This window comes from Chiloscyllium plagiosum, chromosome 12 (genome assembly GCF_004010195.1).
Source record: "Chiloscyllium plagiosum isolate BGI_BamShark_2017 chromosome 12, ASM401019v2, whole genome shotgun sequence".
NCBI lineage: Eukaryota > Metazoa > Chordata > Chondrichthyes > Orectolobiformes > Hemiscylliidae > Chiloscyllium > Chiloscyllium plagiosum.
In genome coordinates, this window is record NC_057721.1 from 65,570,047 (window position 1) to 65,594,471 (window position 24,425).

The following is a 24,425-nucleotide window of genomic DNA, read 5'->3' on the forward strand; positions in this document are numbered from 1 at the left end:
TTGGCACAGTTCTATTTTAATGCTTCAGTTGATGGGAGGAATTTAAAAACAATTCTTTCATGGTACCCGAGAAATCCCTTGCAAGTCCAGAATCTTTTGCTCATCTCTCAAAATGGTGAAGGTATTACAGGTAGCCCTCGTTATCCGAAAGTAGAGCATTCCCAGGAAACCTTTTGTAAGCTGAAAATGGCCTAAAGCAAAGGTGCACGGTTTGTATGGGAAAAAGTATCACCGATTTTCGTAAAAGTGAAAATCCTCTTTGGTTTCGCAAAAACAGGTACTAACGTAGGTCTTTCATAAAATTGCATAAAGCGAACTTTCATACCTGTACCTGGAAGGTGTTTAATGAGGTATAGATGCATCTGCCATGATTGGGATCCAAATCACTCACATCCTAATGAAAGTTCAACTTGCAATGTGAATAGCAGGCCCTGGTTTATGACTAGCAAATATTTTTTACAAATGCCTTGAACCCCTTTCTCATTACGAATTTTGATGTAAAGAGAACAAAGGTAGAATTACATCAGCAAGTTTATCAAATGATACATTGAAAACAAATCCAGAATTGGGATTGAAAGAGAGCATTGCATCATGAACAAAATGTCATGGCAACTGAAAAGGTGAATGAATTCTTTCCATGGTGCACCATTCTATACTATATGAAGAAAGCTCTCACCTAATGCAACACCAAGCTTTTCGGGAAGCACCCTGGGGATGTTCTCCAGCAGTCCACCTCCAGTGATGTGAGCGTAAGCCTTCACATGTCCCAGGCGCAGAATTGGCAACAAGGCCTTAGCATAAATTCTGGTGGGTGTCAGAAGGATGTCTCCTACAAGAAAGTTGAAGATAAATTTTACAAACCTAAACTGAGAAGTGCCCAGAGGGGCAAATTGCCTGTTCTCTCACGTTATGGCTTGAACCTTTGTTTTCTATCAATGGAGGCTAAGAACTAGTTATAAAACTCGAGCTTTAAAAGTAACAGTACTGGTCAGCAGTACTATTTTTATTATGCACGTTTGTTCTGCTATAATGAATATTTCTTCAATGCGAATTGGCGTTAACATGATTGAAGAATTTATTTGTAGAATGCAAACTTTCCTTATCTGTATTGACTATAACGCAATTCCAGCCCCATTAGTTTAAGTGGCGCGACTATTGCGTAATTTTCATGTAATGCGAGATTGCACGAGAACAGAACCATTATGTTATATCAGAGCCAACTGTAGCTTGCTCATGTAAGGTTAGCTTTGTGATGCATGGTGTGTGGGTTATGTAGATTTTGATTTTAGTTTCATTTATTTTAGAGTTTAGACTTTGAACTAGTGGCATATTGTTTTTGGTCTGTGTCTGAGAGGGTCTAATGATTAACATGTACATTTTTCTGTAGCCATAGTGATTTATCTTAAAATACAGTACAAGACTTCTGGAGAGTAATAGGCTTCTATTTTCATTGCATGAGTTTTATGAACAGAGTAAAAACTATGCTTTAGAAGGATCTGGAATTTTGTGTTTTGGCATCAGGCAACCCCTAAAGTTTGAAGAAAGCTTTTTTGTTTCAAGCTGCAGAAATCTTGGCTGAAACTGAATGAGTAAAACAGTTGCTGCTATAGATGGGAGTTTAGAATTGTTAAGAAATAGATTACCTCAATGTAAGGAGTGCAGTTTTAAAGCTCCAGACCAGAATTGTTTGATTAAAACCCTGAAGTGAATTATTCACAGCTAAAAAGTATATTAAACTCAACTCAATTGAAGAATCAGGAAGAGGTGGTCAGATACTTAAGACTGCGAATTGAAGCGACAATAAAATTAATTCCTATAGTTGTGTGAGAGTGAGAGAGGAGAAGGCTCCCTGGTGCAAGTCCTGTAAAAGGATTGCTGTTCAGATTTATGGAATCTTTGAAGGTGGTTTAGCTTCTTTTATTTTGCCATCATTTCTTTTGCATAATTACTTTCAACCTAATTGTTAAAGCAAAATCTGTAGTACTACAGATTGTTTCAATTAAAGACCACCTCCACCTTCATACCAAATGAACTTCAAGACGGTGCATCCACTGCCTTTGAGAAATTAAAAGCAAATCATCTATTTAGATGTTACATGCACAAACATAAGCCACAATAATGAAACAAACACTTTGGAATATGGTTCATAAATTCTACTCCTTTTGGATGTAGGTTGTAATCAAATCAAGCGACATGTTCAAGAGTTACTCTAACGCATTGACCTCAATACCAAACAAGTACTGGTCTCAGAACAGCAATATTTGTTTACCTTTCAAAAGGGAAGCATGAGTGTGGCAACATTGGCCTGCTGCCTGTATAGTATGTTATTCTCATGTGATAGGGTTAATGGTAGGTCTCTTTTCCCTAGGTTGGGGGATTTCAAGAGTAGGGGGCATATTTTTAAAAGTTGAGAAGAGAGAGATTTAAAAAATACAGGAGGGGCAATTTTTTTGTTTTACAGAGCATGTTTCTCATGTGGAATGAACTTCCTGAGGAAGTACCGAATGCGAGCAAACTTACAATGTTTAAAAGACGTTTGGATAAGTACATGAATAGGAAAGGTTTGGAGAGATATGGGCCAGGAGCAGGCAGGTGAGACTAGTTTAGTCTGGGATTATGTTAGGCATGGACTGGTTGGACTGAAGGGTCTGTTTCCTTGCTGTATTACTCAATAAATGTTTAAGTCAGGTTCAAGGCATACTTATCTTAAGAAGGTCTCATAACTAATTTTTTTTCTGAAACCTTACCAAGGGTCTTTGAACCGTAGCTTGATGGTGCTGGGGAGGAACACTGGAAAGAGGACTTCTCCAAAATGGTTCGAACGAGGCTAAAGCCATTACTGTGGAGGCCAGACGATGCGATGCCAATGATGGTATCACCTGCAGAGATGCTCTCCAGCTGTGGGAGAAGCTGTTCACGTTCCACTGCTCCGACTGCAAAGCCAGCCAGATCATACTGTCCTGGGGAATACATGCCTGGCATTTCAGCTGTTTCTCCTCCTACAAAACAATAAACAAGAGAATAAAACTGCCATGGTTAAAATGGTCATGACAGCACAATAAGAACGTGGCACCATCATAATGAGAAAACGATCAGTCTGCCAATTGTTTATCCTGCATAATTTGCAATGATCGCACCTTTATCAGAGACATTCTTCTTTTGAAAAAGAATGATCAGATAAGAGGTCTTTAAAGCTCTGAATAGGTCAGATAAAGTAGATGTGGAAGACATGTCTTCACTTGTGAGAGAATCAAAAAACTAGGAATCTGCAGCATGAGATATTGCAAAAAACAGACACAAAAAGGAATGTGAACCAACAACTCTGTTATGCCCAAGGCAACCATGATATCACTAAAGCTCAGGCTGCCACCTTGACCATTTTATAATTATGTTGCACCCATTAAATATGCTGTCTGTCCCAGTTCATTCACAAAACAAGACCCAATATTTAGCTTTGCTCACTGTAATTGTAATGCATTGTCTTAGAAAACTGTTCAGAGTATATTCTTACTTTAAGAATTAGCGTCATTGGGAATTGTACTGGTGCCACAGTATTGCCTTACCCAACAGTGCACATCCAGCCATTTTACAAGCTTCTGCAATACCAGCAATCACTGTCTGTGCCACACCGACATCCAATGTCCCACAGGAAAAGTAGTCGAGAAAGAAGAGTGGTTCTGCCCCTTGTGCCAGAAGATCATTTACACACATCGCTACCAGGTCTTGACCCAATGTATCATGCTTATTACATATCTGGGCAATCTGTCCATAGTCAAAATGGGATTTGAATGGGAAGGGAATAGAGGAATAAAGAAATTTAGGATCAAAAACTTTACATTTTTTTAGAATCCTATTACAATCGCAACAAAAGTAAACATCACCTTAAGTTTGGTTCCAACTCCATCAGTTCCAGAGACAAGGACTGGATCAATGTATCCAGCTGCCTTCAGGTCAAAAGTGCCTGCAAATCCTCCAAGCTCAGCATTACAGCCTAAGAATTAGACAGAAACAATTTTTTAGATTCAAAGCCATTTGGCCCACTATATCTGCGCAGTGTTAGCCCCATACTCAATCTTGTTTTATCACAGTAATTACTAGTGCTTATTCAATTCCATTGTAAATGCTCAGTGTAGCTTAGCTTCAATGATCACTTGCAGTAATACATTCCATATTCAAGTCATGCTTTGCAGTGAAAACAATTCTCTTAATCTCGCCTTTACAGTTTTAGTACTCAGTGTAACTTTATGTTCCTCTGTTTCCCAATTCATTGATCTATGGAAATATTTTTCAACTCCTTACTCCTAAAGCTGCTTCATAATCTGGAACCTGCTGTTAAACTCCCTTATAACTTCCACTGCTTCTCTGGGCTTCCAAGTTGTTGAATATAACTCATTTCACTCTTCCTTCAACATTATCTAGCAAAGTTACATCACCCTACCATCATCCCAATGCCCTTTCCATAATGAACCGTCCTAAACTACTTTCGGTTTTCCAACCTTAGCCCAATCAAAGTATTGTACTATTTCATAATCACATCCTAAAGTATATATTATAATCCTATATGAGTCACAGTTTCCTTAGAGTACAAGCAATTTAATTTATATATAAAACAAAACCAACTCCTCATTTATGTTATTTTCTGATCAGAATCTATTCCATAACTGGTACTTGAGCATGCTACTGTTTAATGCCTACCTTCCAATGATATCTTATGCTTAAAAATGGTATTTTATACATAGATCAAACATATCTATTGTTAATACAACTAGTGGTACTACATTCAATTAGAGTAGCTACCTGCCCACCTGGTCTGGAGGTAGCTGCCGCAAGTGGTTTTATCGAATGAACCAAAGCATTCCCAGCTGCAATATCAACACCACTATCTTTGTAAGTCAGTCCTCTGTGGAGAGGGGTAGTGAAGAAAAAGATGCATTCAGCTGACACAGAAAGATGTGAATGTTTTTACAAAGTGTAGTTCAGGTTAAACTCAAGGCTGTTTGAAATATTGCAAAAAGTTATTATTGCACAAATTCCAATCATGTACATTTTGGGTCTTCTTTAATGTAACAAACTGATTGATGAGTGACCTGTATTTATACAACAGCTATAGTAGCCATTGGCAGATTTGAAAATAAAACTCTCAAATTTGACCAGCAATTTCAAAGATAAAACAAGCCCTGACTTGGCTCATGTTGAATTGTATATGAAAGTAAGGTTGTTTTGCTTCAGTGATATAGGACATTGGCGAGACTACATTGGAATTGGGAGCATCTCTGAATATGACAGCATTTATTGCCCATCCCTATTTGCCTACAAGACAATTAAGAGTCAATTGCATTCCTTATATAAGCCAGAACAGTTAAGGATGGGGTATGACTTAATAGGCATTGCTGCTTCTGATACCACAAATGCCAATCTCCCCTTATTACCCCAGACTACAGCACACAGGTCACCAGGCTGGTTGAACCTACAAATCTCATAGCAAAACCTGCATATTCTCACCCATTCCACTAACGTAAATATCCATATATACGAAAACTACATACTTATTCTGGTAGTAGTTACCAATAGTAATCAGAGAGATTTCTCCCTCTATACTTTCACAGTGTTTTTATTCCATGAAGCAATAGTGCACAATTGTTTAATGCTGTGGTTCCATTGCTACTTTGACAAAGAGATTAGTTTATTCACCATAGATTGGGATCGAACCACAGACCAGGTTAAGCATGTTCAGAGATAAGATCAGGCACTGAGGGGGTTTAATGAACTTATTTGAACTGCATGAAACAATCTGCAGTCACTATAAATCTTTTGCATTTCACATGATACTGCAGTAAGACATTAGATAAACGTACTGTACACAGCAACAGTGGGCATTTTAAAATACACTTGCTCATTTGAAAAGAGCAGTAATTGCTTCCTCGCCCCATGCTCAAACAGAATTCAAATATCAGGAAAAGATTGATTAGCATTTCAATACAAACCTAGACTGTTCTGTGAATGCAATGGCTCGATGGGCAATATCCTTTCTGTAAATAGCAGCTTGAAACTGAACAGTTTCAACCCCTTTATTTGCTTCTTTCACTGCCCGAATCAGGTCTTTACTGACAGCAGTTACTGTAACCACTCGACCGCCACTTGTCACAACCTTCCCATCCTTCATTGCAGTGCCTGCGTGGAACACTTGTAGGCCCATATCCTTCGCAAGTGACAAACCTGCAAAATAAACTAGTTTTCAGTCAAAAAAAATTAAATACCATTCATCAATTGTTGTTCTTCTGTAGAAGTTGTGCCCTACACTCAATTCTGGTGTCCTGACACTAAATGTAAACTCAAAATTAGAATTACTCACCTCCATCTCAGTCTTGCCTTTCCTTACAATCTTTCATTTCTCTTCTTCACAACAATATTTCTTCCTTCCACTCCTCCAGAAGGCGATCACTGTTTAATGAGGTTCCAGCAGCCCTCCAGTGTCAAACCAAATGGCTACTGTTTGTGTTTCACTTGAGACACAAAGTGTCAGTAAGCTAACTGATTACGGGATATCGCAAGTTTAACTAGTGTACCCAACATCACATCAAGCAAATTACTGGGTAATTGTCAGTGATAGGAACCCTAGAGCATTTTGCTTTCCTTAATGCTGCAGGATATCAAGGTCAAATACAGCAGCCAGGATCAGCATATTTTACATAAACCAGCAACTTTTCTGATCCGTATGGTTCAATTGATCACTGCCTTGACTGCAGCATGCTGACATTTTACAGGAGGTACCTCGAGGCTTTTAAAACAAACAATTTGATACGGCCTTCAACCTCTCCCTCTTACACACATCCTAATTAACAAACTCATCATCAGGACTGTGTCATGAATGTTTAGCTAGATAGGAAGTTGTCAAAGCCTTCAGAAAAAGATAGAAGGGGGTTGAAATTCACAAAAAGAAGTTTGGGGTCACCCCTGCTTTGGTTTAGCTCGTTTTCTGCCTTATTCTCCTGAATCTTAAAATAGGGGTGAGCCCAATGACATTTGTATATTTATTAATGAAAAAAAACCCAAGGTAAAAATTTACATAACTGGATTGCTCTACAGAGACGGAGCATGGAACTTGATGAGCTGAACAGTGCCACGACTCTAAACAGTAGCAAATTTATTCACAAATAAGCAAAGAAGAAATGCATTTTGTGATCTCATTACAGACACACTTACATGTCAGCTGATTTACAGATTGCATAAAACTGAATACCTTTCCCCAAGTCTATTCCATTGCATTTTAATACAAACATATTCCTGTAATTCACTACTGACACAAAAGAACTACAATTTTATTAAAGTAATGAGCACCACTCTATTAGTCTTAACACAACTTATCTGCAGCATAGAGACTCTACCTGTGATCACATGACCCTTTGCATAGCTGCCTGGATAACCACCACTGGCCATAACTACAGTCACAGCTGCACTGCTTTCCAGCCAAGATGGCATGGCTCTAGAAAGTTTTCCATCCACAGTTGCTTGTATTACTTCATATAAATCACTGTTTAATAAAGGAAGAATGACCTGAAAATAGAGTCAAAAATCAACATGAGATTCCTCAGATAAAACAAAAAAAAGCATAATGAAGCTATATTATGTAACCTGGATCCCTGCTTTAGTAAACACCTCAGACACAGTACAAAGATAACAGTATTATTACCTGACATTCTGGATCACCAAAGCGACAATTAAACTCCAATACTTTAGGTCCATCTTTGGTTAGCATCAACCCTGCATATAATATCCCTGGAAAATAAAAGGAGAAAAATGTGGTTTGTTTCATGCAGATTTGTCACTTCAACAATGCTGGCATTTCACAGTGGTCACCTTACAGATTTCACTTTAAATCTTTATCTCATAAATATAAATACTAATTGAAGAATGGAGTTGTGCAAATCCGCACACCTTGAAGCACAAATAAACGGACACATTGCTTTTTAAGAAAAGCCAACTAACTACCTCAGATAAACAGCAACAAGATTCACTGCAATACTTTACACATGTTAAAAACCCATTGGCACAAGCAGGGAATGAAAAATGTGTCAGGTGAAACTCACTATGAAAGACTATTCAGATCAGAATATCAACTATGTGTGTTTGTTGCCTGTTAACTGCCCTGAAGCTTCAAGGATTGATGAATCACCAACAACCTTCAATTGTCTCAAAATGTCTACTTTTTAACATCAGTTTTGATCACAAATATTCTTTGACAATTGATCAAATTACTTACAGCATAAAAAAAAACACCTTACCAATGGAGTCATGAGACAGTAATCGGGAGCAGGAATTTTGACAGATTTTCTCCTACCTAACTCAGACAATGCTGTGGACAACTGCAATACCTGAAGGACAGTCTCAGTGGAGATCATGTGTTAACCCAGCACATGTAAATTGAGCTCAGATCAGTTCAGCTCAATCCCAGTAGGAGCAAGTAGTTTGTCTACACGCTTGGGGTTTGAGACACTAATTTTAACAAAATCAAACAGCACTCACCAACATAAGGGGCTCCTTCTTGTCTCATACCATCAACTGTTTTCTGAAGGATCTTTTCCCTGATCACTTGCAGAAGGTTTTTGGAAACCTAAAGAGCCAAAACTTAAAAATCAAAAAAATCCAAAAATCGAGAACTGACCAGCTAGAAAGAGATTACAGACTGGTCATCTTCTGATTAATCATTCAGTTGAAAATCTTTAAAGTCCCATAGTCAGAACTGCAAGCAAAATGTCCTAGATGTCAGTTTAATTATTTTATTGAATACATTTAATGCTACAGTGTTGACACTTGCAGGAATGGAACAATTTACATTTATGTACCCAAAAAAAGAAGGAATTAGTTTCGACTCCCTTCTACATTATTGCAATCCCTCACACAATGGTAGTTTCTCCATTTAAGATTGCTGAATTATTGGCAGGGATGAGTTTGATTGAAAAAGAAATAGTTGCATTTATACAGCATTTTTCATGACCACCAGATGCCATATCATTTTACATCAGTAACATACTTTTGATGTGTCGTCACTGTTGTAGTGTAGCAGTGAACTTGCATACAGCAAGATCCCAAAAACAACACTTAATAATAACCAGATCATCAAAATCACAAAAAAAATTCAAAAACCAAGTGATAAATATTGACCAGGACACCAAGGATAAATCCCTTGATCACCCTTCAAATAGTGCTCCAAGATCATTTATGCCCACCTGCCTGGCAGATTAGGCCCCAATTTGACAGGTGACACCCATGACCATGCAGGAGTCTCACAGTACTGTCAGCCTTGACACTACTGCTGAAGTCTCTGGAGCATTGAGAACACGACAAACTCACTTGGCAAGTTCTTTCAATTAAAACCTCAGCCAAGATAGCTCTATCTTCTTTCCCCCTCAATTTGTAACGTTAAGTAAAAAAAATTAAGCCAAGAGAATCACTGAGGAACTGTGCGAATGAAGACAAGGGACGCAAATTGAATAATGTTGCTTTCCATGTCAGATTTTAATACACTATTAATTTTTTACGCCTAAAGAATAATGCTTGAAGCCCCAGAAAAGAATGAAAGTTAGGAAATCATCACAGGTTTTAATTTCATATCCCCCACTAATCTTAGAACACTTCAGTCCACAAAGTTAGGTACCAATAAAGCTGATTTTAATTCCCAGTGGGAGTTATGTTGGCAAGATTTATGTGGATGGCAAAACTGAGTCTTCCACAGAATGAGACCTGGAATATTTAATACCCTTATCTGCACAAGACTTGTCTGTCACGTGCCTGACCCAGACCAGGATCTGGGAGCTATGACTGATAGACTAGACAATATAGTGAGTGAAGAAGAGAAGCCTGAAGTAGGGAGACTCAGGTTTCTCAACATGAGCCCAGAGGAGCACACAAGCCAACACCTTATTTGTACAAGCCTTCAGCTCAAACTGTAGCCCAGCCTTGCTGATGCTATATACTTTCTAATAGTTCCCTTCAGTTTCTCAAAACAGTCAGTTAAAACTACAAATGGTGGAATGGCAACATGAGCAGAGCAGGTCAAGTTGCAGCATGAATAGAGTGAATAGCCAAGGTCTTTTTCCGAGGGTGGGGTAGAACTGGATGGCACAGGTTTAAGGTGAGAGGGGAAACATTTTTTTTAAAAAAAAGGTACCTGGGGGAACCTTTTCACACAGAGGGTGATGCATGTATGGAATGAGCTGCCAGAGGAAGTGCTGGAGGCTGGTACAATTACAACATTTAAGCGGCATCTGGATGGGTATATGAATAGGAAGGGTTTTGAAAAATATGGGCCAAGTGCTGGCAAATGGGACCAGTTCAGACTGGGAAACCTGGTCAGCACGGATTACTTGGATCGAAGAGTCTGTTTCTGTATGACTCTAAGTTGCACTGGCTATTTGAAATTTGACTCTTTAGTTTATTGCCAAATTTCATTGAATAAAGCGTCACTTGATGCAGACTCCAATTGTCATAATATTCCAGTACAGGGCACATGACAATTCCACTGAGGCAATCTCAGTATTAAACAAAAAAAACACCAAAGAACTGCTGATGCTGGTAATCAGAAACAAAATAAGAAATTGTTGGAAAAAAAACTCAGCAGGTCTAGCAGCATCTGTGGAGAGAAACCAGAATTAACAGGTCTGCTTTATCTTCTTCAAGGGTCACTGGAACTCTGTTTCCTCTCCACAGATGCTGCCAAACCTGCTGAGTTTCTCCAGCAATTTTTAATTTTATTCCACTATTAAACTCTGCTGTGAAATAACCATCTTCAATTACTGTTCAAGAATTTATTATTTTACCTGAGGGGTGGGACAATAAGCTCCCATTCCACCTGTATTTGGCCCCTGGTCCCCATCCAGTAAGCGTTTATGATCTTGAGCTGGTGGCATACAGGCAACGGTAACACCGTCACTGAAACACAGGCACTGCACAATATCAACAGAATGGCATTTTAAGTAACAGAGTTGACTACCCACAAGTATTACTTCCTGAACTCCAGCTGCTCAGAAAAACAAAATGGATTCATGATATCTTAGCCAATTGTGATCACCCACTAGTACAGCACTGGAAATAGTAAACTAAACGCAAAAAGCTACATTCAAGTTTAATTGAGCTAACAAACTAAAGCTGCTTAAATCTAGAATTCCTGATGTAGGGTTTTGGCCCGAAACGTCAATTTTCCTACTTCTCGGATGCTGCCTGACCTGCTATGCTTTTCCAGCACTGCTCTAATCTTGACTTGAAAATATCACACGATCACTAGACAACAAGTATTTGGCAGTGCTATTAATGCCAGCAACTGAAGGGGGGAAATGAATGACTCTTGCACTGGATTTCTCCATAGCAGTAGTAATTAGAACTGCAAATCACTCCCCAGTACAAACTTAATTTCCCATTATTCTGTGGTGCAGTAAATTCAATTGACCATTACAAGGTTGTGCCAAAAATGAATGAATGACCTTCTCCTGTGATCTGGTCTTTCAACCACAGTAAACCTTTATCAAAGTCACTCATGATATAGCCCATATTGAGTCACGCTACACATACAATTGTATAAATTTTGCAATGATAACCAGAAAATAAACTTCAAATACTTCTGGGCCAGCAAAATAAATCTTACTTACAGAAACTTCCTCTCCTTCAAGCAGCTCCTCCACAACTATGGTTTCACCAGCTGAACCAAAGGTCTTTTCCTTCAGGAAAAAAAAAGAGAAGTGTATTTAGTTCTGTGCATTGCGTACCAGACAGGAAAGATCTCAGCTGATTTGTGAGAACTACATTTGATCCAGTACACTGAAAGATTTAATAAACTTAAGTTTAAGCCGCATTATTGTCTCCAGTTCCCAATTTAAAGCCTGAACAATTCTCTTCACGCATGCCACTGAAGAATGCCAGTGACCTGTGGCACTGCCTGCCCTGAAGAGTCTGTGCACAGCAGATTAATTTCTCCTTCCAACAGTACTGTTACTCAAATTACTGAATGCAAAAAGATATGAAGCAGATGCTCAGTATCAAAAGTTACACGCAAAAAAGAATGACTGCAGCATCACAGAAGTCCTCTGGGAGAAGGCCATAAAAGGAATTTCATCAGGAATGTTCCCCTCATTTACTGACAACCGGATAGCTTTAAGCAGATTAAGCCTTAGACAAAAAAAAACTCTGTGGTAACACACCTGCATTATGTCTCGAACTGCTTTGGAAGCCTCGCTTACATCAGCTGCTATAATAACACCTTTCCCAGCTGCTAAACCACTTGCTTTTACAACCAAAGCGGGGAAATCAGCACTAAAAGAAAGGCAACAATTAATTCAATGTAATAAGTGGGGTTTCCTTGCTTTGAAGTCTCCCTTCCTTGTACCATAACACCAGGCTATAGTCCAACAGATTTATTTGGAAGCACGAGCTTTCGGAGTGAAGGAGCTGCGCTCGGAAAGCTAGTGAACATAGAACATAGAACGTTACAGCACAGTACAGGCCCTTCGGCCCTCGATGTTGCACTGACCTGTGAAATTAATCTGAAGCCCATCTAACCTACACCATTCCATTATTATCCATATCTATATCCAATGCCCATTTAAATGCCCTTAACATTGGTGAGACTACTACTGCTGTAGGCAGGCTGTTCCACACCCCTACTTCTCTCTGAGTGAAGAAACTACCCCTGATATCTGTCCTAAATCTTCCAAATACACTTTTTGGACTGTAACCTGGTGTTGTGCGATTTTTAACTTTGTTTATCCCAGTCCAACACTGGCTCCTCCAAAATCATTCCTTGTACCATACCTCTTATTCCCAATTATCGAGGTTTTTCAGACAAGTAGCATATTGCTTGTACGCCCAGGAAGTAATCTAGGGTAAAGCAAGAAGTCTAATGATGTACACCTTGAGTTCTGCTGCAGATATTAAATCAAATTATTTCATTACAGTTATGCAGCCCTTGAATAACTTTCATAGAGTCATAGAGATGTACAGCATGGAAACAGACCCTTCGATCCCAACCCAATCTAGTCCCACTTGCCAGCACCCAGCCCATGTCCCTCCAAACCCTTCCTATTCACATAGCCATCCAGATGCCTCTTAAATGTTGCAATTGTACTTGCCACCACCACTTCCTCTGGCAGCTCATTCCATACACGGACCACCTTCTGCGTGAAAAAGTTGTCCTTTAGGTCTCTTTTGTATCTTTCCCCTCTCATCCTAAATCTATGCCCTCTAGTTCTGGACTCCGCCATCCCAGGGAAAGGACTTTGCCTATTTACCCTATCCATGCCCCTCATGATTTTATAAACCTCTATAAGTTCACTGCTCAGCCTCCCACGCTCCAGGGAAAAAAAGTTCCAGCCTGTTCAGCCTCTCCCTATAGCTCAAATCCTCCAACCCTGGCAACATCCTTGGAAATCTTTTCTGAACCCTTTCAAGTTTCACAACATCTTTCCGATAGGAAGGAGACCAGAATTGCACACAATACGCCAAAAGTGGCCTAATTAATGCCCTGTACAGCTGCAACATGGCCTCCCAACTCCTGTACTCAATACCAATCAAGGAAAGCATACCAACGCCTTCTTCACTATCTAATCTACCTGCGACTCCACTTTCAAGGATCTATGAACCTGCACTCCAAGGTCTCTTTATTCAGCAACACTCCCTAGGACCTTATCATAAGTGTATAAGTCCTGCTAAGATTTGCTTTCCCAAAATGCAGCACCTCGCATTTATCTGAATTAAACTCCATCTGCCACTTCTCAGCCCACTGGCGTATCTGGTCAAGATCCTGTTGTAATCTGAGGTAACCCTCTTCGCTGTCCACTACACCTTCAATTTTGGTGTCATCTGCAAACTTACTAACTGTACCTCTTATGCTCGCATCCAAATCATTTATGTAAATGACAAAAAGTAGAGGACCTAGTACCAATCCTTGTGGCACGCCACTGGTCACAGGCCTCCAGTCTGAAAAGCAACCCTCCACCACCACCCTCTGTCTTCTACCTTTAAGCCAGTTCTGTATCCAAATGGCGAGTTTTCCCTGTATTCCATGAGATCTAACCTTGCTCACAAGTCTCTCATGGTGAACTTTCTTAAAATTTATGATGAAACCCAAATTGTATTTCATGTGTGGGGAAAACATGGAGGCAGATAAATCCAACTTTAATGTAGCAATTGAGATTTAGTTGCAAGTCAGGACTCAAGGACATTATTGTTTAAAATATTCAGCTTTCGGTCTTGATGTTTACTGTGGAGCTGCAAACACAATTACAGAAGATCAGTCGTATATCACATCAACATTAATGGGAAGGCCTGCAACACGCCAGAACAAAACCTCAATATAATGACCACACTACTGTATGTAGATGAACGTCCTGCTTACTGCTGGATGAAGCGACATGCTTCCTCAGGATCAGTGAAAGCTTTCCAACGAGCAGTAGGGATAGCATGTCGATCCAAGAATTCCTTAGCAAAATGCTTGCTAGCTTCCAATTGTGTTGCCTTTGCAGATGGACCAAAGCATCTCACTCCTGCAGCTTTCAGGTCATCAACAATCCCTGAAGAACATCAAGAGTTAGAAAGCCAACAGATGGTGAACGCTGCCAGACAGTGAAACAAATTATTTGTTGTTTAAAAAAGTCTTGAATGGTTTTCTGATCCTTATCTAAACTCGGATGCTGGAGAATACTGAAAGGGGAGAACTGGGCAGAAGGAAAACAATGTTTAAACCCAAATAATATTCATCTCATACCCATCAACGGCCAACTATTGATTAGAAATCCTGCATGATTCCCCCTATTCCAGTGTTCATGAATATAGTCTTCACCTCAACTAGTAGTTGATTTCTTGGGAATCATGACTTTAAGCGACTGCCATTTTCCCATTTAAATCAAGATAAAAGCTGTAGTTTAGTCCTACAGAACATTTCTAATCCGAAACAATGCATTAAAGCATCAGACCTTGTGAATTGAATTTTTTTTATGGCTAACCTCCTGTATAGGTAAATGAAAATCCTTTCAACATAAAATGAATTTTAAAATTTACTGCAGAGGGAAAATGGTAATTTTCTTCTTGCTTTGCTGTCACTGCTTACCCTGCTTGGTGAAATTCTTTATGGACCACTTGTCCCATGCTGACCACCCTGTTGCTGCCTCTCACTGAATCTCTCAATTGCAGCCTCTGCCTCTCCCAGACTCACCCTCTCACCAGTCCTTAGCCTTGCTGAACATGCCACTTGCCTCTTCACTTCTCTTGAGCCCTCGCCGAGAATGAGGGAGCTGTGGTGACACTAGCACTCTGGGGATATAACTGCAGGGAGATCATGAATTGTACCAGCTCCGACACAATACTTCTGCACTGCCAGGAATATGTTTTCACAACAACAGACTTCTGAATTTGCAAACTACATTTCACCTCAGTTCTGAGCACAGATAACATCTGAAGCTAGAGCTCCTGAGCTGTGAAAGTGCGGACTCGGAGGTATTAAAATCCATATCTTCATTGCAGTTGCATAGCCTGGGCCTTGGCATCACCCAAACCTCCTCAGGAGCAACATCACTGCAGTGCAAAATGACCATGGTAATATAGGAGGAAACTCAGTCACTGAATTGAAGAAGCAAGAAACTTTAGTGACAGGAAACCCTGAGAAACAGTTATTTGGGATTAAAGTTATAGCCATATGGAAAAGTGGAGCAGCACAGTGGCCAGCACTATTGCCTCACAGTGCCAGGGACCCAGGTTCGATTCCAGCCTCAGGTGACTGTCTGTGTAGAGTTTGCACATTCTCCCTGTGTTTGTGTCGGTTTCCTCCCACAGTCCAAAGATGTGCAGATTAGGTAGGTTGGCATGCTAAATTGCCCATAATGCCCAGCGATGTACAGGCTAGGTGGATTAGCCATAGGAAATGGATAGTGTAGGGGGTTGGGTCTGGATGGATGCTCTTCAGAGGGTCGTTGTGGACTTGATGGGCTGAATGGCCTGCATCTCCACAGTAGGGATTCTATGATTCTAAGTGTAGGCTGTTTCAGAACAAGCATCATTGATTTTTTTAAGGCAAAATCATTTTTAACTCATTTGGATATTATTTGAAGAGATAATTGAAAGGGTTGATGAGGGGAAGGCTTTTGATATAGATTTGATATGTGGACATCGAAAAGCTGTTTGATATAGTGCCACACACAGACTTGAGAAAAGTGATCGGTCATGGAATAAAAGAGGTAGCAGCAACATGGATACAAATTGGCTGAGGGATAGGAAACAGCGAGTAAATGGTTAACTGGTATTTTTCAGCCTGGAAGAATATTTAGAGTTCCCAACAGACCGATATTGCGTTCCTTGAATTTCCATATAAATGACTGATATTGTGGCACATTGATCAATTTCAATGTTTGCAGATGACACAAAACTTGTGTCACAAGTTACAATGAGACATTTAAAGGGCACTGTCTGTATTTAAACAAATTATCCAACGTTAGAGTTATGGGGAAAAAGACAACAGATTGGCACCAAGTTAAAATACTCAGAGAGACAGTGCAGACAAGATGGGTTGAATGGTCTCCTTCTGCACCACAACAATTCTGAGATTCTCTGACTTAAAAATGAGTCCCCTAAACAAGGATACAGACCTCAGTAACTGAGCAACGTTGAAATGAGAACCAAAAGAACTGTGGATGCCGGAAACTAGAAACAAAAACAGGAACTGCTGAAAAAGCTTAGCAGGTCTGGCAGCATCTGTGGAGAGAAATCAGAGTTAATGTTTCTATCAAGTTCTCCACAGATGCTACCAGACCTGCTGAGCTTTTCCAGCAATTTTTGTTTTCATTTGCGAATGCTGAGGTGAGACAATATAAAATCAAGTAACTTTAAATATGAACTTACTGCCTTCAATTTTTCACAGAATGTAAAGTCAGGTGAGAACAGAAGGGATGCTTTCGAAAGCTCATTCATGTTTTTGAGATACAAGGGCAGGATTTTTGTGGAGTTTTTCCAAGTCTGCAGATCTCCAAAAAAAAATCTTGGATCCAAGACATGAGAATCCCAACCCCATTTCCAACAGTTTGCAGCTAGGGAAGAGAGGATGGGCTGTGATTTGCACATGGGGGAAACTCAAACTCAAGGGCAATTTGAACAGTGTTGTTCAGACAGATCCAGTTTGACTAATTGACCCGCATCATGAGAGTCACAAGTTGATGGAATAGATTTAAGTGTTCTTGAAGACAGGATAAGGTCTTCTTAAAAAAAAAACTTCCCACTTTTAGTGTATGAAAAATAGGTTGCAGTTAGCAGTGAACTTTTAAAAAAAAACTCTGCATATTACTTTGATTGTCGGGCCCGGTATATAGTATCTGTTCTAGTAACTTCAACAGTTGTTTAACTAGATTTCCCTGACAATTATCAACCTCTGACTGAGTTCCAAAAGCTACAATTTTTCTCAGAAGGGTTTCATGTTCATAGTTTGGTTGACAACTTAAACAGCCTATAAAGAGTTAGCTGACTTTGATGTAGGATCTGAAGAAATGTTTGTGTGTTCTGATAAGAAATTAAGTAATTGAGTTGTAAAAGCTTTGAATGGACTACCACGAACATAAATTACTTTACTATCAAGTCTTTATGGTGAGAGATGTATTCAATTTGTAAGACTTTATTTAATCACCACATAGCCTCCTGGTCTGCCACTGGCAGATACTGGGTTAGTTGTCATGGAGTTGGCATGGGGATATTTGGCATTGAGCTAACATGGAAGTATAGCAGGCCATGGTGAGGGTGTGAGGGATGATAGCATTAAAACTTTCTAATATAACCAGATTAAGTTCACGACAACCGAGGTGTGTGTTCTGACCAGGCTGCCTCAGCTGTCCACATCTCCAGCCCAACTCCACTTCTGGTACCCACCTCAGTCACCAAAATTCATCCCTAACTCCTTTCAGCTTCCATATTGGAGCAAAATGTAATTATTTGTAAACAATCATAAGGGAGCCATTTTAACCACACAAAGTAAGTACATTAGGAACCAGATCGGATGTTAAAATCTCAAATTTGCCCATTGGTTTAACAACTGCACACAGTTAGCAAACCAAAGAGCTTATTCCCATGAAATCGGTCATCTAATATAAATTACATCGACACTGAACTGACATAAAGAAGAGCTGGACAACCCCTTACAAACACACTGCACTTTCTTCAATATCAAGTTCTGGGAGACAACATTAAATGTTACATCATGAACGACTAAAAGAAAAATTCTTTTTATCACAAATTCAGAAATAGATATAATTAGTAATCTGACTCAATTTTTGACAGGGAATCAGTATTGCATAAGTCAATGCCCAGCTTTTCTTATGGCAATGATTGTGTCCTTGTGAGATTAAGCTGACTGAAGTTGCTGGCTCATCCATGGACTATAATACTCAGCTTAGTTGGGTTTATTCACTTGGATAGGTATGATGGCAGGAGATTAGCAGTGTAAACAAAAAAAAAGTCACACTAAACAAAAGTAAAATTAAATTGCAAACTTTTTACTTGGGAGGAAATGTGCAAAACAAAACCAAACTGGAAAGAATACATGATCGTTACCATGCAAAACAATATAGGCAATTTTGTAAATATCTAGACTGAAATTAACACCAACTTTTCAGCATTGTAGACAGTATTTTATATCTCCAAATAAAATTGCACCTATTATCTAAATCTATAAGTCAGAGTGAAAACAATATTGAACTGTCAAATACAAGCAGCTCTCTGAAGAAAACTTTATTTAAATCAGGGAATACCTTAATAATGATACACAATGGAATATTGCTGCAAGCCAAAGGAGTAAATAAGAGGCTCAAATCATCCTGACCTATTGGGAGAGAGTGAGCACTGAAGATGCTGGAGATCAGAGTCAGTGTGTGGTGCTGAAAACGTACAGCTGGTCAGGCAGCATCCGTGGGCAGGAAGAGGCATTCCTGATGAGGAGGTGATGCTCAAAATGTCGATTCTCTGGCTCCTCAGATGCTGCCAGACCAGCTGTGCTTTTCCAGCACCACACTCTTCGACTCATCCTGACCTACTGCCTTGTTGAAACTATGCAACTGATCAGCTTTGTCTGAAGGTAACATCACTAATAATTAATCTTAACATCTTCAACATAGCTGCATTATATACAATGTGTGCTGTTGTACTGCTGGGCAGAGGAATGTGATTTCAACGCCAACAAACTCCAAGGTGTACAACCTAAACCAGGTCCTTCATCATGAGGATGTGACAGTCAAATAACATATTCCCTGCAGAAAGTGAGGACTGCAGAAGTTGGAGATCAGAGCTGAAAAATGTGTTGCTGGAAAAGCGCAGCAGGTCAGGCAGCATCCAAGGATCCTGCTCCTTGGATGCTGCCTGACTGCTGCGCTTTTCGAGCAACACATTTTTCAGCACATATTCCCTGCACTCCTATCTATCTATCAATCAATCAATCTAGTGCAGTGGAGATTAACACTGAAATTTAATACCACACCTCCAAAGCAAGTTTGGTAGCAGGGAGCAATATCTTTAACTGGGTGAGAGAAAGCTGGATGGGGGCACTATCCTAACAAGAAAAGCTAACGGATGGTTTTTGAAGCTGCCAATAGTGCCAGCTCTCACTGAAGGATCATATCCTAGCCGCCGCTGCTACCACTGTGATGGTGCTGTTGTTTGTGGTGGTGTTACTCATTGAAGGACCCCAACATCGACAGATTGGGAGGGTGGCGATAAGTAACATGCTGCCTTTTCTGCTGACTCCCCTGCAATCTTCCTCCTTTCCACACTGACCTGCAGCCTAAGTCTCAAGGCAAGCCTGGGCCTCATGTTGGGTGTATTTTCTTCAGCAGCCATTCTCCTCCCTTGGCACTGCCAAACAACACACATGCCTGTCAGGGAGAAGGACATTCACCCAAGGTCACTGATCCCAGAGAAAGCAATTTTAAAAAAATACTCTCGAGGCATGGGTGTCACTGGTTAGGCAGCAACTATCGTTCACTTCAAGTTGCCCTTGAGAAGACGGTGGTGAGGTGCCTTTTTGAACCACTACAGGCCATGTGGTCTAGGTAGTCCTACAAAGCCATTAGGGAGGATAGCTGAGGATCTTGACCAAATGTCAGTTAAGGAACAGTATTTCCAAGTCTAGATGTCGAGTGGCTAGGAGGGGAACTTGCAGGTGGTGATGTTCCCAAATGTCTGCTGCTTTTGTCCTTTTAGATGGTCAAGACCAAGGGTTTGGAAGATGCTGGCTCACAGCCTTAGTGAATTTCTGAAGTGCATCTTGTAGATAGTTGCAATAGTGTGTACTGAGTGTCAGTGGTGGAGGGAGTGGATGCTGGTGGTTGTGGTGCCTAATTGGTCCTTAATTCAATGCTTCTCAGAAGTAAATGATGCAGGAGTCTTGGCAGGTCTCCAGCCAGCAAGCAAGACCTCCATTACCCTCCATCTACATTAATTTCCACCTCAGGAATGGAGAGGAACGAAGGGAAAACCAGAAAATCAGCAGCTCGCTAGAAAACTTGACTAAACCAAAGTTCCGAGCACAAGATTTGTAGATGAATGTGTTAAAAAAAATTCTTGAAACCCTTTAAAGTCGTGATCAAAGCTGGCAATGTAGGGCTTGGAGTTGTGCAGGAAGACAATGGCAGAAATGAAAGGCCAACTGGTTATTTTTCAAAGAAACTCACTATCCACAAGAGAAAATACTTCACCATCAAAAAAGATTTATTGAGTTTGGTACTGGCCTTACAACATTTTAATGTTTATGTTACTAACAATGCTTCATAGACGGTTGTTTACATGGACCACAATCCTCTCACCTTTTAAAGACAAAGGTATGATACTATGTTGCTGGGGTCTTCTGTTACAGACTTTTAGTTTACAAATTGTACATGTTGCGGATTGTAAAAAATGTTATTGCAGAGGTGTTATCTCCACCATTTTATGGATTACCATTACACAACTACATTTTTAGAGAGCTAGCTTTATTAAAAAATCTAGGTCCTAAATTTCATGCTATGAAACTCCAATGAACAAAACACTGCAGTTTTGGTAAAAAAAAACACAAGAACTGCGGATGCTGTAAATCAGAAACAAAAACAAAAATTGTGGGCAAAGCTCAGTAGATTTAGCAGCATCTGTGGACAGAATGCAGGGTTAACGTTTCGGGTCGAGCGACCCTTCCTCACAACACTATAGTTTCGATATTTTTCAGTTTAAAAAGAGCGAAACAATCATTCTTCAAAAATCTCGTGATACAAATTTTAAACAAATCTCCTAAAGCTGTGGAAAACTATTATTTTGTGCAATAATCCCAGGCGCCCTTTTGCTTACCAGCAGCAAGTGGAGCTTCTGGTCCAACCACTACCAGGCCAATGTTGTGATCTTTGCAGTATTGAGCAAGAATTGCATGATTGCTGACAGAAACAGCTACAAGGAGAAGAAACAAAAATAAATTGTGTCTCCAGTGCATGAAATCACCTTTTGTCTTCACAGTTTACTAAAAGTAAAGTCATATTTCTACCCATCAGCTTCATTCAGCGATTATTAGCCTCAATCTTTGATATTAATGAAACTTGCATCAAAACATGACACCATTCCAGTCACACAAAACCAGAGCATCAAGATATGTAGCAGATCATACTTTTTCTTTCTTTCTTTTATGTGTGAGACCCAGATACTTCAAAACTCACCACTTGGATTCCAGCATTTCTGAGTTAGTGGCATTCAGTCAATCAACCATAATTTTTCAGTTTTAAACCAGAGAAATTAAAAAACGTGAGGCAAAAATTCAGTATCACCTGACAAAGGTTTTGTTAAAAGTAGTCGCTCTTTTTCTCCTGAAAATTTAAATTATTTCAAAAGGAGTCACTTATTGATTTACTCATTGGTCAACAGCGAAAAGGGCTAAACTAACTGAGATAAATATATTGCTACAGAGATTTCTAGTTGAGTTCAGGAGGTCAGGTGAACAATGTCAGTGTTTTGAAATCTTTAACTTTTAATAGATTAGATTGTTTTAAAAAAAAAGGTGAAAGCCCGAAATCTGAAATTAAAGTCAGAAAATTTATTGATTTCATCATGTCTGCTTCAAGCATAAACTCTCCTGACTTAGTGTATTAAACTCTTTAAAGGTTTTGAATACTGTATTAATATTCTAAAACTCCTTCTGAAGTTTTTCTTAATACATTCACAGGATGTGAGCATCATTTATTCCCTTAAGAATGTGCTGCTGATCCACATTCTTTGCTCACTGCAGTCCATGTAGTCTGGGTACACTCACCATGCAAAAAGCACATTCCAAGGTTTTGATACAGTGACAGTGAAAGAGTGGCAACGTATCCAAAGAGTCTGGGTGGGGTGGTGCTGGTAGTTGGAGCGGGTGGGGAGTGTAAATACAGGCAATGATGCCCCAGACATATGCTGCCCATGTTCATCTAGACGAGAAAGCTCACAGGTTTGGAAGGTGCTGTTGAAGGAGCCCAGGTGAATAGCCTTGTGCACCCTGGAGAAGGTGCACACCGCTGCCTTTGCAGTTCAATGGCAGAAGAAGTGAATGTCGAACATATTAGATAGAGCGTAAATCAAACAGTCTTCCTGATTTGTGTTGGCCTTCTTTGTGGGTGGCACAGGAAGAGGTTACTTGGTCCCATTGGTCAGTGAGGGCTGAAAAATGTGCCACCCAGTCTCATCCCACTTACTCAATCCACAGAAAAATTAGTATTCTTAAGTGTTGTTGGAGCTGCACACATCCAGGCAAGGTGGACAATACTCCATCACACTCTTGACTTGTGCTTTGTCGATAGTGGGCAGACTTTGGAGAGTTAGATGGCATGCATTAGTCACTGCAGGATTCCCAATTTCCAGTCTGCTTTCGTAACCATATTTATATGGCTCGTCTGGATCAGTTTCTGATCCACGTTAAAAGTGAAGGATTCAGCAATAGTACTGCCACTGTTTTCAGGGGTGATGGTTAGATTCTCTCTCATTGGAGATGGTCATTGTCTGGTATTCATACGACTCAAGTATTGCTTGCCTGGGAAGCAAGTCTGTGGTTCAGAACAAAGAACCAGCAGTATAGGTTTAATTCCCATTCTGGATATGGAAGACTTGGTATCGATAACCTCAACCTGCTTCTGAGAGTAGAATGCAGAGGCAAACCAATCTTGACAAAAAAAAACTGCATAAAAAATGGGTCGGGATGAAGCACCAGAAGATAATAAGTCTAACATTTGCTTTCAATTGAAGCACACACAAAAGAATGAACAATGATTAAAACACAGTTTTATCTTGTTCAACATGTTTAACATTGTAAAGCTTTTTTACTGTATCATGCATAAAAAGTTGAAGGTCATGTCAAACTACTGATCCTTGATAACTGGATCTGTGATGATTATAACAGTTTTTATAAAGTACTGGTAAAAAACTATAAAATAGAACATAGAACATAGAAAAATACAGCGCAGTACAGGCCCTTTGGCCCTCGATGTTGCGCCGATCCAAGCCCACCGAACCTACACTAGCCCACTATCCTCCATATGCCTATCCAATGCCCGTTTAAATGCCCATAAAGAGGGAGAGTCCACCACTGCTACTGGCAGGGCATTCCATGAACTCACGACTCACTGAGTAAAGAATCTACCCCTAACATCTGCCCTATACCTACCACCCCTTAATTTAAAGCTATGCCCCCTTGTAATAGCTGACTCCATACGTGGAAAAAGGTTCTCATGGTCAACCCTATCTAAACCCCTACTCATCTTGTATGCCTCGAGCAAGTTACCCCTAAACCTTCTTTTCTCCAATCAAAACAGCCCCAAGTGCCTCAGCCTTTCCTCATACGATCTTCCTACCATACCAGGCAACATCCTGGTAAACCTCCTCTGCACCCCTTCCACATCCTTCCTAAAGTATGGCGACCAAAACTGCACACAATACTCCAGATGCGGCCGCACCAGAGTCTTATACAACTGCAACATGACCTCAGGACTCCGGAACTCAATTCCTCTACCAATAAAAGCCAGTACGCCATATGCCTTCTTCACCGCACTATTTACCTGGGTGGCAACTTTCAGAGATCTGTGTACATGGACACCAAGATCCCTCTGCTCATCCACACTACCAAGTATCCAAACATTAGCCCAGTACCCCATCTTCTTGTTACTCTTACCAAAGTGAATCACTTCACACTTACCTACATTGAACTCCATTTGCCACTTTTCTACCCAGCTCTGCAGCTTATTTATATCACGCTGTAACCTGCCACATCCTTCCTCACTGTCAACAATTCCACCGACTTTCATATCATCCGCAAACTTGCTCACCCAACCTTCTAGCCCCTCCTCCAGGTCATTTATAAAAATGACAAACAGCAATGGTCCCAAAACAGATCCTTGCGGAACACCGCTAGTAACTGCACTCCAAGATGA

General features: G+C 40.1%; 1 protein-coding gene across 2 annotated transcripts in view; it reads right to left on the minus strand.

Moving 5' to 3' along the window:
• The window catches only part of gart (phosphoribosylglycinamide formyltransferase), a 42,705-nt gene that overhangs the window by 9,602 nt on the left and 8,678 nt on the right, over positions 1-24,425 (minus strand). For both annotated transcript variants that reach the window (XM_043701290.1, XM_043701291.1), the window contains exons 3-16: positions 21,331-21,426; positions 14,384-14,558; positions 12,192-12,303; positions 11,643-11,711; positions 10,818-10,943; positions 8,524-8,611; positions 7,691-7,776; positions 7,386-7,554; positions 5,985-6,216; positions 4,806-4,900; positions 3,882-3,991; positions 3,564-3,762; positions 2,748-2,999; positions 677-829 (exon numbers count right to left, since the gene is read on the minus strand). In XM_043701290.1, coding sequence (XP_043557225.1) covers positions 677-829; positions 2,748-2,999; positions 3,564-3,762; positions 3,882-3,991; positions 4,806-4,900; positions 5,985-6,216; positions 7,386-7,554; positions 7,691-7,776; positions 8,524-8,611; positions 10,818-10,943; positions 11,643-11,711; positions 12,192-12,303; positions 14,384-14,558; positions 21,331-21,426 — 1,962 coding nt within the window. The remainder of the gene's footprint in view (positions 1-676; positions 830-2,747; positions 3,000-3,563; positions 3,763-3,881; positions 3,992-4,805; positions 4,901-5,984; positions 6,217-7,385; positions 7,555-7,690; positions 7,777-8,523; positions 8,612-10,817; positions 10,944-11,642; positions 11,712-12,191; positions 12,304-14,383; positions 14,559-21,330; positions 21,427-24,425) is intronic.